The sequence below is a fragment of the Dermochelys coriacea genome, chromosome 9 (assembly GCF_009764565.3).
Source record: "Dermochelys coriacea isolate rDerCor1 chromosome 9, rDerCor1.pri.v4, whole genome shotgun sequence".
Lineage (NCBI taxonomy): Eukaryota > Metazoa > Chordata > Testudines > Dermochelyidae > Dermochelys > Dermochelys coriacea.
Genome location: NC_050076.1, coordinates 11,560,500 through 11,579,202, shown reverse-complemented (window position 1 = coordinate 11,579,202; position 18,703 = coordinate 11,560,500). Strand labels below are relative to the sequence as shown.

The following is an 18,703-nucleotide window of genomic DNA, read 5'->3' as shown; positions in this document are numbered from 1 at the left end:
CAGTGTTATCTTTAGATCCTATGTAACCTGTATTTTCAACCTAATGCCCTAAAATTCTAGCCACATGATTCATATTATTATTTGGAGCTACTTGGGTGAACACATAGCACTGAAAATTTATCCCCCCAACAGAGAGTTTGGGTTCCGGTCCAAGAGCTCAGGCTGTAGCCTGAGCCTGAATGTCTACACCACAATAAAACGGCCCCTTAGCCTGAGTCCCATGAGCTTGAGTCATCTGATATGGGCCAGCCATGGGTGTTTAATTGCAGTGTAGACATACTGACAAGTGAAAAACTTTTCATGTTAATGTGGCTGAGACCGTGGTCTGAGGCATCACAATCTGTGTTCTGTAATCTTGTTGCCCTGTTTTATTGACATAACTTTCTTGTGTTTCCCAGAACATCTCATTTTGCTTCATTTCCTGAGTACTTGGTAGTACAGATAAAGAAGTTCACCTTTGGCCTTGACTGGATACCCCAAAAGCTCGGTATGTATCTTGCATGCTTTCCTCTCCCTCATTTGGTCCAGGTTCTCTTGGAAGCCTTATGTACATTGGCAAGTCTTGAGTTTGTAACAAAATCCAGTGGGCTCCTCTTTTCATAAAGGGCCAGACCAGAACCCCAGATCTGTGGAATAAGAAGCCAATTTTACATTGTCACTTTTCATTGTAAAAGGGTCCTTTAAAAAGTGTCCTGAACTTCTCATTGGTGACTCCGACTAACAGTTTAACAGAAGAGAATCGTGGCTGTGTTTGTAGTGTGGGTATTGAGTTTTCCTCACTATAGCATGTAAATTGCAATACAATGTACATGTGCTAGAATGCATCAATAATCTTTTCCTGTCTGGGTTTGCAGATGTTTCCGTAGACATGCCAGAACTACTAGACATCAATCACCTTCGTGCCAGAGGACTACAACCAGGAGAAGAGGAACTTCCTGACATTACTCCACCCATTATCATTCCTGATGACCCCAAAGGTACTGTCCTCTACCTCCAGGATCTCTCCTTCCATCCTGCCTTCTTCTGCCTGGATAGTTAGTCTCTTTTTTCTTCACCTCTCTGCTGGTTCATGTGAAACCTCTTTTTGGATGCTATGCTCCAACTGTGCAGGCACAGAAGCATGGCTCTGTGAATGAATATAGGGTATAGATAGGATTGGGACAGACCAATAATAATGCACTGCTGGCCTGACTTTTTTTCAGAGGTGCTGAGCACCCATAGCACCTATTGGTCGAAAATCAGTATAAGGATGCTGCTGTCGCACCTCTTAAGAAGCCCTGAATTAACTTAATCCTGTTGATAGTATAAGGAATTCACACTGTTTTCTGCAACAGGGTAACTGAATATTTTAATTCCCTTTTTCACCCTCTCCACCCTGGCCCCAGCTTGTGTTCTCAGTCTCTCTAGAATCTTTACAGGTGTCTAGTACGTACATCTAGGAGAGTCTGTAGGGCTTGACTCTAGGACTTTCAGTGGCATCACTCAGAGAGCACTTACTTCCTAGTATCCCTCATTATTAGTATTGGTGTTATTTGTGTTATAGTAGCACCTTAGAAGCAATCGAGGATTAGGCCCCATTGTACACATGCATAATGAAAAAACGATCCCAGCTCTGAAGAGCTCGCACTCACTGGGGTGTAGTAGATATGGAGGGGCCAGATTCAGCCTTTGAGTACAGACTCATGGTTCCCATTTAGCCTCATAGAATCATCATGCTTACTTATTCCAGCCCACTTATTCAGCTCGGATGCCTACTGTGGAATCGGTGGGTCCAAAAGTAGAGTGGAAATTCAACCAAGTCATTTCTTGCTTTTGGGGGCATGTACATCTGAACCTACTTACCTTGTGCTAACTGCCATATAAAAACCAGTGATAAATTAACCTTGGCGTGACTGTGGCTGAATAATAATCATCTACTGTGTGCTCATTGGTTTACAAGGCATGGTCCTTGCCCTCAGGAGCCCTAAATCAGGCAATAAGGTTCTTGCTTTAGGATTGCGACATCATCTTATCCAGTCCCAACACCATCTATTAGCATGTATCAGACCAAACATTGCTTGTTGGTGGTGTACTTGGGGGGGAACAGTGCACTTCTTCAAACCAGATTCCTTAATCTGCAGCACAACTATGCTTAACACACAAGGGATTATGTAGATTAATAGATTCCAAGACCGGAGGGGACCATTGTGATCATCTAATCTGACTTCCTTTATAACACAGGCCATAGAACTTCTCCAGAATAAAACTTGGAAAGACACTAAATGTCCTTCCATAGGTTAAGTCTGAAAGTCTGCCACTTCTTCATTGTAAAGAGCAAGAATCACTATTTATTATTCGTATTGCAGTACACTGAGGAGCCCTAGTCATGAGACAGGACCCCTTTGTGCTAGACACTACTACAGATGTTTAACACAATGTGACATCTTCTTGAAATAATCCATTTCTAGATCAAGCCTGTCCAGTAAAAGCAATATTAGAGCTTGCTTCCTCCCCACTTTGCCCTGACAGTGAAATGTTTTGCAGCTAGTAAATTCACTTTATTATCTTATGACCTTAGACCCAGATTATTGAAATTTGCTTTATGATGACTCGGGTTTTGGTGTTTAAATATTTAATGTGATACTAGAAGGGATGATGCTACTCACATTACAGGATTGGCTCATTTATTTACTTGGGTATTAATAGTGCTGTTACTGCAGTGAGCTTTCCAAACGCCAATCTCTAAAATGTATTTTGGTGTCAGAGTAGAGGAATACACAGATTTATAGTGATTTCAATCTTGTTTCCCCTCTCCAGACTACTCCCCATGGTTTACCATGGCTTTCTGGGCATCTGGGCCTCATTAAAACTTGCATTTTCACTTGTAAAGGCTAAAAATATTGGAGCTTTACCTTTTATAAATGAAAATAAAACTTAAGACAGCTTTTGCTGCCTCACTTCATCCATTTTGGTCTCCCTACATCATGGCCTCTTGCTATGAGGTTTACTTACAGAGGGAGTTACCAGAGACATTGCATTCTCAGGTGCAAATAAAACTTCTCAATGTGTCCACTACCTCATTTTGTTAGTCTTGTGCCCTCTCAATCCCAGCCTCTTGCTTTACATAAAGAATCAGCTAAGCATGCCCATCCTGTAATGTCTGGGTGTGCAGATTACATTTTGGGGAAAGAAACAGTTCAGTTTGATGGTACAATATTCACAATATCATGGCCTTCCTGGTTTAAATGGGGTTAGGCCATTAATTATCCCATTTATTATTGGATTACAACACCAGTGATGCTCTACTTTAAGCATAAGTTTATTTTTGTGACCTTCCATCAGCGCAGTGTACGCTGCCCTTAAGGCACCAGACATTCTTATTACCTACAAAATTGGCCCTCTTTCTTTCCAATGTAGAGTGTAGCTGACTGTCATGCAAACTCACTTCTCCTTATTTTTCTTTCTCAATTTCCAGATCACATGATGAACCATTTCATGGAGCGTATGTATCTCATTTTTCTCCCCAGCACATTGTGCTGAGATTTTGGCTGTTCAAACTCATCCACATGCTATAATCAATGAATGGTAGTTTTGTCTACAGAGATATGCATGGCAGTTTTCTCTGTGTGCATTTACGTAACACTTGTTTCAGTGTTGACTTGCACGCATTTGGGTATCTGAAAGATCCATCATAGCAGTGTGCTGCCCAACACATGAGCAGCCACAATTTCTGGTGTGAAGTCTGATTTTTATAAGTTGGGGTAAATTCACTTTGGACAAAATTGCCGGGGGGGGGGGCTGGTTATAAAATTGTTGTCCCTGATCCTGCTACATCACAGTTGTAATTTGTATGCCATGATCTCACCTAAAAATGATCTATAACTGGCCCAACACCTTGGATCTTTGCTATAAAGGATACACCTATATTTGAGTGGGAAGTCTGAGTCCCAGCTCATATAGACATATCCATGCTAGCTCTGCTCAAGCTAAAAACAGCAGTATAACTTGAGCAACTCGGGCTTGCTGCCAAAGTACATACCCAGGTGCTAGCTTCATGTGAGATACTGAACAATAGCATTCTTGGAACATTTTGGGGGGGATTATATTTTTTTTGTCTTCATATCACAGTGTTGTTCTGTGCTCCGCTGTTAAAATGCAACACCACCTCCAAAAAGAAATACATTATATTTATATTTGAAAAGTAGCTACAGAGCAGAAGCAGTGGCTGCTTTTCAGATTAGGGTGAAATTCACACCAGTACAGAGGGTTTACATAAAGCTGTCCCTGTGACCTATGCCCCAGGTCTTAAGTGATACGGGAGGCCTTAAAGAAACTCTGAACAAAGTGAGGAGCAGTCCTCCTCCTATTGACATTGATGAGAGTTTTGCCACAGTCCTCAAAGGGGCTAGATTGATCCTATCATGTGTCTTTTATAATTTGCTGGTCTGGAGGATTTTAGCCAATGTCTCAATAGGCAGACTACTTGACCAAAAAATGAGAATTATTTCTAAACAGAATGTCACAGGTGCTGCTTGTAAAAGCCTTTTTAGTCAGAGAGAGAGCTACAATACTCAGAGAATAGAGGCATCTTCACCAAATGTCACTGCTGCAGATATGCTACTTGTGCTCTATGTACTACATCAGCAGTGGTGTCATTACAGAATTGGCTGTCCATGTACCAACAGTGGCAGAACTAGTACTCTTAGAAACTGCAAATCTCTGACAGGCATGCACTTCAGTGGTGGGTGACTTGTTTCTTATAAATGCTTTCTGTAAATTCACTTCAGGAATTACTCAGGGTGAAAGACGCTCTGTGTAAATCATTAAGATAAAAAGCTATAAATAAATCACTAATTGCCATTATAGCGATTTGCATAAAGCTGCTTTTTTTTAAATGGATATTTGTTCCCTGCAGTGTTAAAACAACCCCAGTGATACAATATATAGGAAGCAGCATCATATACAATAACAAATATTACAGGAATGGACTGATTTTTACTTTACATATTAGAGTATCCTCTCTTGTAGCTCCAGATATTGATGAATCTTCAGTGATGCAGCTAGCAGAGATGGGTTTCCCCTTGGAAGCATGTCGGAAAGCTGTATACTATACAGGAAACATGGGTGCTGAAGTGGCTTTCAACTGGATCATTGCACACATGGAAGAACCAGGTCAGTAGTCTCAAGGGTTTGAATGAGACCTCGCTCTGCTGTGCATCTTACTTGGGTCAATATAAATTGTAACACCATGCATGGCAAACAAATCCTATTGTATTCCTTTGAAAACTAGAGAACACAAACTTGTCATTCTCCTAATGTGCCATAGTGTTGGTAGGACCAGTACTCATTACTATAAACCTGATACAGAATCCAATCCTCTGAACATACACCAGGCACCCATTGCCCGGAGAAGGCACACCACACCCATGTTGCACCAGAAGTGGTATCCTGTCCCCAGGGATAAAGTAGCTGGTGCTGAAAAGCAATGGTGGGTCTACAGCCCCTTGCTGCTGGTCTTGGGATCGGAGTTGGGTTTGCAGCTGTATGCCTAACAAGTATGGGTTGTCTGGCAGTTGGGTTCCATGTTGGGTCCTGGTCTGATAAACCTGGCTTCTTTATTCCCTGGATGTACCACTATGTAGACTTGCTGCATTGGTTTAACCTCTGTAGCACACTGAGCTGTTCCAGGCAGCACAGTGTGGAAGAATCCACATACATGCCTTTCTTGTGCATATTCATCTTCCTGCTTTTTTGAGCCTTCTGTGCACCTGCTATCCAGATTTGGCCCATAGAAATGAACTTTACATGGGTATTGTTGCTATTCTTGAGCTTCCATTCATTGTTTGGTTATGTATTGATGGGGTAAAAAAGTGAACTGTTTGTCTTTTCCAGATTTTGCAGAGCCATTAGCTATACCTGGCTATGCGGGAGTTTCTTCTGCCGGAGCAGCTGGTCTAGGGGCTATTGGGCTAGATAACCAGCCTCCAGAAGAGATGGTAGCTCTCATCACCTCCATGGGATTCCAGAGGAATATAGCTATTCAAGCACTCAAAGCAACAGTGAGTCTCCAGGGTGGTCAAGAGAAATTTTGGATTTTTTTTTTTAAGGATGAAAAGACACATATGTAAGGAAACTCATGAGATGTGCTCATGAAGGAATTCAGAATTTTCTGGTGGATGTGGGGAAGCAAGGAGAATGGGGTCCCGAGGCAAGGTTGGCCCCCAAGATAGGTTGTGACAGGGGTGAGGAGCAAGGGTATATGAATTTCAGGTGAGTATTAATTTGGATGTGACAAGAAGGGTAAGATAAGAAGCACTAGACTCTCCTTCCGAGCTGTTCTGAAGCATTCTGGGTGCATGAGAGCAGCGTGTCCTGAAGATGGGGAGCTCCCCAATTCTTTTCTTTGGGGTGTTTGTTGAAGAGTTGCAATCCCATCTCACGATTGTGTTCTGACTTACCACCCACAGTTATCCAGGTACAGCGATCTTGGAGACCCACCATGAGAGAGGAAAGATCTCTTTCTGGGTGCTGGAGAGATGGGAGACTTCACCTTTGTTTCTCTTTATATCTGTTCTGTGCCTCTCCACCTCCATGTGGGATGATAACCAGGGAGGAAGGGGAATTAACACTGGGCTCTTCTGCCTTCTTTTCTATGCTGTAATTTCCCATTAATACTAATACTTCCTTAGATAGCAACTCCTGGGCTGCACTGACTCTTCCCAGCTATGTTGCTGGGCTCCCAGCCAGTGTGATATGCAGGAGTGCTCCAAGCAGCGTAGTCACTCACAGATGACAGTTTCTCTTTCACGTGTAGTTCTGTGGCTTGCATAATATTTGTGATCTGAATTCAGAAACCATAAGTCTAGGCCAGGGGTGGCCAACCCTAGCCTGAGAAGGAGCTAGAATTTACCAATGTACATTGCCAAAGAGCCACAGTAATACGTCAACAGCTCCCTCATCAGCTTCTCCCCCTTCCCCCCGCACCACCCCTAGCACCTCCTGCCCGCCTGCAGCCCTGCTAATCAGCACCTCCCCATCCATTCCTGTGCCTCCTGCCTGCCGCAATCAGCTGTTTCACAGTGTACAGGAGGCTCTGGGATGGAGGGGGGAGGAGCAAGGATGCAGTAGGCTCAGGGGAGGAGGCGGTAAGGGGCAGGGGCCTTGGAGTAAGAGGTGGACTGGAGGCAGGGCCTGGGTTGAGCAGTGGAAAGTTGGCACCTGTAACTCCAGCCCCGGAGTCAGCACCTGTGCAAGGAGCCACATATTAACTTCTGAAAAGCCACATGCGGCTCCAGAGCCACAGTTTGGGCAACCCTGGACTAGACCATTGGCTTTCACTCTTATTCCTGAGCAGCTGAGTAGGCTGTATGCTTGCTGGGATGCTACCGTCAGTGCCATAGCATGGGTGGCTGGCACTCTCTGTTGAAGAACAGTGCAATTCAGGCCTTTCCTAGACAGATCACTTACTCTTTCCTGTGACTTCCCAGGACCTATTGGTTGCATTGGCATGGTACCTAGGCATCCCAGTCATAGACTAGGACCCCATTGTGCTAGGTGCTGTACAAACACAGCACAAAAAGACTGCCCCTGTCCCAAAGAGCTTACAGCCTAAGTAGTGGTAAGCAAAACCTTCTGTTCCAACAAGGGAATATGTCTATCAGATTAGGTAGAGGGTAGTTACAAATGTCACCATTCCTGCATTTTGTGTGTATTGTAAACTACTATTTTGATTTAACAGGGATTGAAAGATCTAAACTAGCTTCACTTTAAGCCATTTATTAAAACCAAAATCCCAATCCCAGCCATTTGATATCCAGCATGGTGGGGGAGGGAAGGTACATTGGAAATTACAGCTTTGGAAACCAAATACTTAATGCTGGCTCCAGCTAAATCATTGTCATTATTGATAGGACTGATACAGCCACTTTTCACATCAAATATAACTTTAAAAGCCTGTGTGCCTAAATTAATACTCTTATCCTGTGTATTCCAGCACCCTATCATTATTGGCAACAGCATGTAGAACACTGAGCAAACTCCGTGTGGTGCTGAAAATGCTGCAGGGAATCATTTAGTACTAAACGAATCCAATTATAGTCCTAGGTCAGGAGACTTGCACAGTGCCTGCTGAATACGCATTTTCATAGAGGCAGTGTGTATCGCTCAAATGTACTGAATGCTGTTGATCTCAGTCCTTGTTCTACTTATTTAAAGATCAGTATTTGTATGGAAGCTACTATGTTGGTGAACACACTAATGGCTGGTGTTTTGCTCATTTGACTTCCAGAATAATAATTTGGAGCACGCACTGGACTGGATCTTCAGCCACCCTGAGCCTGAGGAGGAAAGCGAATCTACTTCAGATGTGATGGATATGGAAAATAATGCTAATGCCAACATCCTTGCAGAGGCAGGTTCAGAGGGGCCCAGGATCAAAGATGGGTCTGGAAGTAAGTTCCCTTCGAGCAGTGGCTTTAGCTATCATGCTGCAATGTTGCACCCTCATCTCCATCTTATATATTATACCTAGAGCTCTTCTCTCTCTTGCAAAAAATTACCTTCACTGAGTGTTTGAAGTGAAGTCCAAACAATCTGTTTTTATTCCTGTCTGAGTGAGAGAGAAAAATCTTGGGCAAGTCATGTGACTTATTTGGGCCTCAGCTTCCCCATATGTAAAATGAGGATGACTCCAGCTTCTCAAGGCTGTTGAGAGGCTTAAAGTTTGCAAAATGCTTTGGCTTTCTTGGATTAAATGTGCTATAGAACTGCACAATATTAGGGTTCCCATTCTTATCTCCAAACCATTTGATGAGTCACTTCTTTCTTCACTACTGCTTCTGTGAGAGGAGAATCTGTGCCCCACTTATAATAGCTGAAAATCACTTTCAGGCCTCGTCTACACTAAAGAAGTGCAATGGATTTACCTTGGCTATCTAGTCACTCTAGGGCACGTCCCTTACATGGGCACATGACACCAGTGCACAGCAGAATTTACGGTGGTATAAAATACTTTGGTAAATTTCCAGATTAAACCTGGCTAGTGCAGCCAGCCTGGGGTTGCACTGATATAACTCCATTGATTCTTGGTTCATATTTCCTTAATGTTGGCAAAGCCTTGGAGAAGGTTGATTTTTGCCTGCAAAAGGGGCAGGCAAATTCAGGCAAAACCTCCCAGAATCCTGTTGCCCTCATGTCTGCATCTTGGCAGGGGGTTAGATGAGATGACCCATGTGGTGGTCTCTTCTAACCCTGTGATTCTATGTCGCAGTGCAATAAACCTCATGCTCTTGCGTTGGCATTGATACATCTGCTTTCATGGTGCATCACTGCCTGGAAATCTTGCTGTCCTCAGGGTCATTGGGTATCCTTTACTCGCCTATTCTGCATAAAATATAATTTCCGTCTTTCATTATGAGGTGGAAAAATACAAAAATTCCATGCCTGGAGGGAGGAGATCCCTAAAAGCTAATCAACCTAAGGATTCTGCTGTTATTACAAGCCACTTGAACTCTAGGCCTCTTAGTTGATATGTAATCTGATAATTCATTTAATAGGAATCATTATCCTACATATCCATGCATGACTTCATTGATTTCGCTACTGGTTTTCCTCTGAGAATCTCATTGTCAGAAGTAATAGAGCTAAGTAAACCACAAGATGGAGCTATTGTACAGCAGCCAAGGAATGTAAAGAAGGCAAAAAATGATAATAAATCTAAATGCACTGGGTTACTATAGCACAATGGTCATCTTAGGATAGTAAGGAGCATTTAACATTGCCTTTCTAAAGAACTTTAAAACCCCCACATTAGCAACAGCAGTGTGTATGTTCGCTCCACCTGTCTATTTCTATCCCCCAGGTTATCGTCACTTGTAATATTCTTACAAAAACAATCTGAAGACCACATCAAATAATTGTTTAATTTTGTTTCTCTTGTAGCTTTTTAATAGGTTTTTAATAATAGCTTTTAAATAATACTTCACTGTAACTAGTAAACGCCAGGCTTGATTATCCCAATGTCTTGGGGACAGTGACTATATTTAGAGTGGAGGTTTACAATGAAGAACATGTTTCAGAGTAGCAGCCGTGTTAGTCTGTATTCGCAAAAAGAAAAGGAGTACTTGTGGCACCTTAGAGACTAACAAATTTATTAGAGCATAAGCTTTCGTGAGCTACAGCTCACTTCATCGGATGCATTTGGTGGAAAAAACAGAGGAGAGATTTATATACACACACACAGAGAACATGAAACAATGGGTTTATCATACACACTGTAAGGAGAGTGATCACTTAAGATAAGCCATCACCAGCAGCAGGGGGGGGAAAGGAGGAAAACCTTTCATGGTGACAAGCAGGTAGGCTAATTCCAGCAGTTAACAAGAATATCAGAAAAAAGAAAAGGAGTACCCGTGGCACCTTAGAGACTAACAAATTTGTTAGTCTCTAAGGTGCCACGGGTACTCCTTTTCTTTTTGCGAATACAGACTAACACGGCTGCTACTCTGAAACCTGTCATTATGGAAGAATATCAGAGGAACAGTGGGGGGTGGGGTGGGAGGGAGAAATACCATGGGGAAATAGTTTTACTTTGTGTAATGACTCATCCATTCCCAGTCTCTATTCAAGCCTAAGTTAATTGTATCCAGTTTGCAAATTACTTCCAATTCAGCAGTCTCTCGTTGGAGTCTGTTTTTGAAGCTTTTTTGTTGAAGTATAGCCACTCTAAGATCTGTGATCGAGTGACCAGAGAGATTGAAGTGTTCTCCAACTGGTTTTTGAATGTTATAATTCTTGACGTCTGATTTGTGTCCATTCATTCTTTTACGTAGAGACTGTCCAGTTTGGCCAATGTACATGGCAGAGGGGCATTGCTGGCACATGATGGCATATATCACATTGGTAGATGCGCAGGTGAACGAGCCTCTGATAGTGTAGCTGATGTGATTAGGCTCTATGATGGTATCCCCTGAATAGATATGTGGACAGAGTTGGCAACGGGCTTTGTTGCAAGGATAGGTTCCTGGGTTAGTGGTTCTGTTGTGTGGTGTGTGGTTGCTGGTGAGTATTTGCTTCAGATTGGGGGGCTGTCTGTAAGCAAGGACTGGTCTGTCTCCCAAGATCTGAGAGAGTGATGGCTCGTCCTTCAGGATAGGTTGTAGATCCTTGATGATGTGTTGGAGAGGTTTTAGTTGGGGGCTGAAGGTGATGGCTAGTGGCGTTCTGTTGTTTTCTTTGTTGGGCCTGTCCTGTAGTAGGTGACTTCTGGGTACTCTTCTGGCTCTGTCAATCTGGACAGTCTCTACGTAAAAGAATGAATGGACACAAATCAGACGTCAAGAATTATAACATTCAAAAACCAGTTGGAGAACACTTCAATCTCTCTGGTCACTCGATCACAGACCTAAGAGTGGCTATACTTCAACAAAAAAGCTTCAAAAACAGACTCCAACGAGAGACTGCTGAATTGGAATTAATTTGCAAACTGGATACAATTAATTTAGGCTTGAATAGAGACTGGGAATGGATGAGTCATTACACAAAGTAAAACTATTTCCCCATGGTATTTCTCCCTCCCACCCCACCCCCCACTGTTCCTCTGATATTCTTGTTAACTGCTGGAATTAGCCTACCTGCTTGTCACCATGAAAGGTTTTCCTCCTTTCCCCCCCCTGCTGCTGGTGATGGCTTATCTTAAGTGATCACTCTCCTTACAGTGTGTATGATAAACCCATTGTTTCATGTTCTCTGTGTGTGTGTATATAACTCTCTCCTCTGTTTTTTCCACCAAATGCATCCGATGAAGTGAGCTGTAGCTCACGAAAGCTTACGCTCTAATAAATTTGTTAGTCTCTAAGGTGCCGCAAGTACTCCTTTTCTTTTAATGAAGAACATGGGAATTAGATATGTGTAATCAGACTTCAGAGGATGTGACCCTGTTTTGACTGTCTGGGGTTCCAATAATATACTTTGATGGAGTAAAATGGCCTCAGAACTCCCTCTCTGGGTCAAAACCCAAGTCATTCCCATTATTCAGCTGTTTGAAGGAGTGTAATCTGTTTAATTTTGATCATGGCTGTATTTAGGCTTGGCAGAATTCAGTTTTTTTAATAATTACATTGGATAATTAATACTGATGGCTATTGTTAAGATCCCCACCCCCCAATTTTTGTCAATTTAAATTTTCACAGTTGTTGGAAATTTTGGGGGATGGAGTTGAGGGAGGGGGGATTTTAGGCAATTATTTAATGACATTAGATGTTGAGATTCAAAAAGTTAAATCAAATAGTTAAAATACAAATTGTCAACATCACATGTCAAAATATATGAGGTAACTATCCTTACATTGACAAATCATACCTGTTTTTACTGTTGATTTGCTAGTCCACTCATAACAAGCCTAATTCAAAAGTCTAAATCTGTGGATTTTGACTCTAATATGTTCTAAAACAGCATTTTTCTTCCTTTTGCCTATTTGTAAATTTAGATTATGTAAATATAAATATATGTAAATATATGTTCATCAATTTGTGTGCATATGGTGAAATCAATATTTACCAATAAAAGTGCAATCATTCCAAATCTAGGTATACTGTGCAGCATAAACAAATACAGAATAAGGTCTCCATCCCTGCTGTGTACAAAAAGCCTTTTCTGCAGTTGTCCTAACAATGAACTCTTTATGGTTTTCTTCCTGTTGAGAAGCCATGCCTGCATAATATGCTGAAGCAGTTGAAATTATTATCCAAGGGCTTCCCCCAAATTTTAAGAATTATGTATGTTTGTGCGGGTGATGGGGTTAAAAGCCATACGGAGGACTCAGACCAAAGGCTACTCTAGGATATAGTCCGTCTTTTTCATTTAATTTAGAGGAGCTCAAACTTTCATATCCATGAACTTAACTAATTTGTGTGCAGAGCCAGTTTTCACCACCCTTCGACCAGGCTGTATCTAAATAGCATATCTTACATTTCAGTGATGTCTTGTGTGCATCAAGGTTGAAATCCATACCCTTGCCCTGTCCGTTTTGTCTTTCATAGATTTGGTCATATGTTCATAGGTATAATCTGATTCAGACAGTGTTGTGTGTGCACAGATGTGTTGGTTTGTGCTGCATTCATGTTTGGTGAAGGTAAGTGTTACACGTGAAAGGGGACACCTACTGTTGGGTTAATAGAAAGTGTTTTTTGGGACGTGAGGTCTGAGTCAAAGGTGCTTATATATCTGAAAATGCTTCTCTGTTTAAAAAAAATTGTCTTTTGGCTTTGTGCTGTGGTGTCAGCAATGGAGGAGTGACATTCATCATCTCTGATATTTCTTACGCAGGGTACGAGCTCTTTGGTTTCATCAGCCACATGGGAACATCCACAATGAGTGGCCACTACGTTTGCCATCTCAAAAAGGAGGGAAGGTGAGTGGCTTTGGGAAAGGAAGGAAAGATTTGGTTTCTGGATTGCAGGCAGGTCCTGCATAGCATGTCCCCATACAAAAAAATACGAGTGTTTGTTATCACACAATATATTTCTGTTATCTCACTCAATCAATGGAATGAAGGCTATAAATGTTATATAGAACTTTCCTTGTAAGTGTGTGTGTGTGCATGCTGAGGCTACAGTAATCTATACCAGGGACTAGGTTGATATAGTACCTGGTTTTCTTTGTAGAGGGGTCTGTGTGCACGCTGAGGCTATTCTAATCTGTACCAGGGACCTGGCTGATGCAGAACTTGGATTCTGTTGTGCTTGCCACCCACCCGCTCCTCCTTAGCTGTGCACCGAGCACTCTAATTTCTAGCAACAGGAAACCATCTCTGGTTTGCCTCCATGCCCTTCTCCTTTCTTAATTACTTAATTAATAAGAAGCCAGCTTCACCAATCACTTTGATTTTCATTGTGCCTCTTGTTTGTACGTTGTCTGATTAGATTTTAAGCTTTTTAGGGTAGAGATCTAGGAAGTCCTTAGTGTCTTGTTGGTGCTCTATTAAAGGAATTAATTACAGCACTTTAGTCCTCTGGATACTCATCTTCCTATTTTCATTTCAGATGGGTGATCTACAATGACCTTAAAGTCTGTGCCTCAGAACGACCTCCCAGAGACCTGGGCTATATTTACTTCTACCGTAGGATACCAACTTAGGCCTCAAATACGTTATTTGGCCTTAAGAAGCCATAAGCCTTTTTAATCTGCCAAAAAAAAAGAATATAAAAAAATTAAAAAAACAAACAAATCTTGGACTGCCAAAAAGCAAAGGAAAACATGGGATATTTATAGTTTATTTAAAAACACAGTCATTTGATGCCTTCTTAAGTGTTAGCAGGGAAATTTCTATTAGGTGGTGATGTACTGTAGGATATTTTAAATTGATATCCATTAAAGGATACCTTAAGACCATGCAGATAACTAATGGAGTTTGCAACTAGCTCATGGAGAATATACATTTGTTTCATAACTACACTACAACCCAATTACTGCCCTGTGGTTCAGCTATGTTCTCAGAAGACCTTTGAGGAATGTAAAGTTCTACGATAGTAGCTGCCCACTGCTTCCAACTGGAGAGTCCACACTGGTTCTGGATGTCACAGATTTGCCTTTGCTTCATGTATAGTTGGAGGGGGAGAAACTGTTTTCCATCACGGAACATGCCTCAGTCACAATATTATTTTCAGTACAATAAGGAATGACTTATATAGCTATGTATATTAGAATGTAGTGATACAGAATGTTTTGTTTTGCCTCCTTGATGCTTGAAATCAAAACACACCAATGCAAAATTTGGAAGCTGTTAATCCCGTGTCAGTGCCCTATGCATTATGCCAAATAGAAATGGTGGGTTTTATTTTACGTATTGAATGTGGGTTTTTTTAAACTCTTCTTGAAATCCTGTTGTGTTTTTTAAATTATCCCAAGAGATTCAGGATTGCAAGTGGCTGAACAAAACAAATATGCTGATTTGATAAGTAACACTACCACTCAGGAGTAACAACCACCATTTTCCTCCAAAGGCATTAAAAAAGAGGAGCAATGTCCCTTTAATTATTGCAAAGAATTTTGTGCCCAGAGCAGCTGAAATCGGCTCCGTGACAAAGTGCTTGCAGTACAATTCTGCTTTTTGCCAAAGGTTGTTTAATTATTTAAGTTTCTTCCATGGATGGAGGAAATTGCTTGGTAAAATTGCTGATTTATGATTTTTTTTAAAATTTATAACATATCAACTTTCTAGAAACTTGCAAACACATTGATAATTGGATCTGCACAATGCTCCCCTTATACATGGGCTTCTGGGTTTTTTTGGCCACTTTTTGTCCCATTCCCCCTCTCCCCCATATTGTTTCCTTATTTCAATTTGAGTCATAAACAAGAAGGGGCCTGTGTGTGCAGGCAAGGTGTTAAATTGTTGTTGCTGAATAGTTCTGTTTTAGAAAAAATTACAATGGTGAATGTGTAATCTTTTCTGTTTCCAAAAAAACAAAGTTCACAGTATGTTGGCTTCTACTAAGAGACTGTTGGTAAAATTGCCTCTTACAATGTTACTGATCCCTCAAAATAAGTTGGAACAGTCGAAAGAATCCATGCAGAGTGCAGGAGAGGGAGGAAGTTGTAATTATGTCTTCTCTGCATTTAATGTTTGCAAGTTTAATAGCAAAATGCAGGCAATTGTACAACCAAAGGGAACCTGAATTTAAAGATTCTGGTTACAAGTAGGGCCTCTTTTTAATGTCTGACTAAAAACTGTTCCCGTAATGTAACAAAGCCTGGTATAAGTCACTAAGCATGGTAATTTAGGCCTAGTTTTCCTGATCAGTATTTGACCTGAAAAGTGGTACTAGATGTAGAGAGAAATTCTAGTTCAATAATTCTGTAGTAGTGTATTTGATGCCTAATCACTGGGAAAGCTTCCTCTATTTAACACCCTTCCAGGCACACTAGAATGGTGGTGTATCACATTAGAAAGTGGCTCCCATAAGATTAGTCTGCCTTGTCATTCTTAAGTAGTTCATTGTAGACAAAATAAAAATTGCCAGAAAATCTACTTGTTCCTACAGTATTTTAGCTATTTGTGTCTTTCACTAGCAGTTGCCTATTCTGAAAATTGAATCAGGAAAGTATGCAGTGGCACATCCTATATTTAAAGTGAAGAAGCTGAACTTTCAGATAGTTTTTATTTTTTTATTTTTGCTTTTGGCAGTAAAAAAGGAAAAGATCACTTTTGTACTCAGTTATATTTCAAAGAAGTGCAACAACAGCTTTCTCCTCTGCTTCATGAACTTAAAGGGCTATTTATAAACTGGAAAGGTCTGGTATGCATAACATTCTTATTTAAAGACCTTGGCTAAGTTACAGATCATGGGGTCTCTACCATGCTCATTGTTAAACTGGAAACATGGCAAAGCTCCTAGGAATAAGGATGGAGCATGAACTCTCACAAACCATTTACTTGTATATAGAGATATCTAATACTGGAACAACCATGTGTGTGTGATATTAATATAATATCAGGCACACTTAAAAATCTAGCAGGTGAGAAGCTGGAAAGTGATAGTTAAAAGAAAAAAATTAGCTGGCTGTAATAGGTGCATTTTTAGTGTCTGCATTTCTGAAATCCTTTTAGTGCAAGTATTGTTCAGCCCTTTGTGCTGCGTACACTACAAGTGGGCAAAAGTGCAGGGTGCAATGAAGGAGAAAGGCTGAATGATCTTTCATGAAAATATAGCATTTGAAAATACCTTGAAGTTCTCCAGCTGTTTGTGCATTTTGTCCCCTCATCAGTTTTCTCCTTCAAATTTTCAATTTACTGTAAATTCTTTTTTTTCTTCTCTGTCTTTTTTCTTCAAAGATATGACTAAAGGTAAACAGTGACACTGGTACATTAGGATGCAATCATCTGACTCTGGAACCTAGAGTGAGAGGTACACCTGTTTGATCCATTTAAGCCCTGATCTAGAAAAGCACTTAAGTGTATGATAAGTTTCAAGAAGGTGGGTAGTCCTATTGATGTCAATATGGCTACTCCCTATGCTTAAGTACCTTGCTGGATCAGGGCAATAGTGAGTGACTTGACCAATGGGTAATGGGAAGACTTGTGGTTCAGCTGGATTCCAGTAACTGTTTCAAGTTGTTGTTTTTTTTATTTGTGTTGTGAACTTCTTGGGAGTAAAGATTGAGAAAAAGAATCACTTTGGCCCAGATACTCAAAGGTGTTTGAGTTGATATCAATGGGATTAAGGTCACTAAATGCCTTTGAACCTAAAAATGCCAGTTATTGAATCAGCTGAATACCATGAATCAAGAGGCACAAAGTAAACAGCTGTTTTATTGTTAGAGCTGATCATAAATTTCTGAATTATGAAACTTTTGGGAGGAAGGGGAAGTGTTTGACAATTCCGCCCCTCTTTTTTAAATCCTGCTTTATTTCTAATGGAGTCTAGAACCCACTATGATTCATGGTGTCCTCTCTCCAAAGCAGAAGTAGAATGTGATTCTTAAAATCCTTTTATCTTGCTGGTAAAAATGTAATTAGGATATAATCTTAATTAAAAAATAATAAAGCCTTCAGCCAGTCTGCTAGTCTTTGGACCTGATTCTCCTTTCCCTTCTACCAGTTCCACACTGGAGTACCTCTGCTGAGTTATTCCTGATTTACACTGGTGTAAATGAAATATGAATCAGGCCCTGTTTCTTAGGAACTTTCAACCTCATGGAGGTGCAGTAAAACTTGTGACATGGATGCATTAGGTCTTCATTGTAGCTTTTAGAAACAGACCTCCAGCTAATATCTTTGTTTTCCATCCCAGTGGCAGTCATCTCTGCTGTCTGACTTTAGATGCATTGAACGACTATGCAAAACATATTGTAACTGGAAATGCCTTTTTATTCCCCTCCCATTCCCAGCCCCCCCATCGTTAATGGATCAGATCAATTTCTGATTCCTGCCACATCTTTTGAGGTTTTCTGTTGTGTCCTGGAAGTGTTTGTAATAGTTTATTTTGCACCATTCAGCATTGTTTGCTTGAAGCACTGGTAACATTTTGGAGAGTATTTGTTTGAGATAAGAAGGGATATGAATGATATATTGTTGCAATTGTTTTAAATTAAAAAATATTCTCACATCTTGGGGATGGTGTTGTCTTTTTTGCCTCTTTCTTTTCTTTGAAACCTCAAGTTAACTGGGCAGCTTTTGGTGGTGTGAGTTCTCACAGTTGTGAACCTTGTGATATCTGGTGTTTTCCTTAAAGCCCCAACAACTAGAGCAGAGGAGTTACATGAGAATTTCCACTCTCAACTAAAAAAAGAAAAGAATGAAAAAAGTAATTTCTAGCCTTGATAGTTGCAGAGAAAAGATTGAAAACCTGACTCTAGGGCTCCCTAAAAATTCAAAAAGCAAACAAGTAGAACCTAAAATGTATTATTTTAAAAAAACTGACGATTTTTAAGCCACTCTTATGATTTTAAGAGACCTGACCTGATTTTTGAATGCTTGGGGCTGGCAATATTGATCTGTGCAAGCTCCCTCCATTCATATGTAGGTTTCTACTGTGTTCTTCTAGGTTAGGCCTTTATAAATGTTTATCTGTAACCTCTCAAATCCATCTTTAGATATTAGACCTGCTTTTCATCAAATTACAAATGCTTTTGGGGGGGATTCTGATGCTCAATGTGGGGCTAGGCCATAAAAAGACACAATGCAGGAGGAGACAGCATTCCAAAGATGACTCTGACATGGCTTTCT

At 40.8% G+C, this 18,703-nt stretch overlaps 1 protein-coding gene across 1 annotated transcript in view; it reads left to right on the top strand.

Annotated features, from left to right (window-relative positions):
* Nucleotides 1-17,182, top strand: part of USP13 (ubiquitin specific peptidase 13) — an 89,034-nt gene extending 71,852 nt beyond the window's left edge. The window contains exons 14-21 of the mRNA XM_038416135.2: nucleotides 399-487; nucleotides 855-977; nucleotides 3,455-3,481; nucleotides 5,008-5,151; nucleotides 5,872-6,038; nucleotides 8,267-8,429; nucleotides 13,303-13,387; nucleotides 14,019-17,182. Coding sequence (XP_038272063.1) covers nucleotides 399-487; nucleotides 855-977; nucleotides 3,455-3,481; nucleotides 5,008-5,151; nucleotides 5,872-6,038; nucleotides 8,267-8,429; nucleotides 13,303-13,387; nucleotides 14,019-14,112 — 892 coding nt within the window. The 3' untranslated portion in view covers nucleotides 14,113-17,182. The remainder of the gene's footprint in view (nucleotides 1-398; nucleotides 488-854; nucleotides 978-3,454; nucleotides 3,482-5,007; nucleotides 5,152-5,871; nucleotides 6,039-8,266; nucleotides 8,430-13,302; nucleotides 13,388-14,018) is intronic.
* Nucleotides 17,183-18,703: the final 1,521 nt, after the last annotated feature.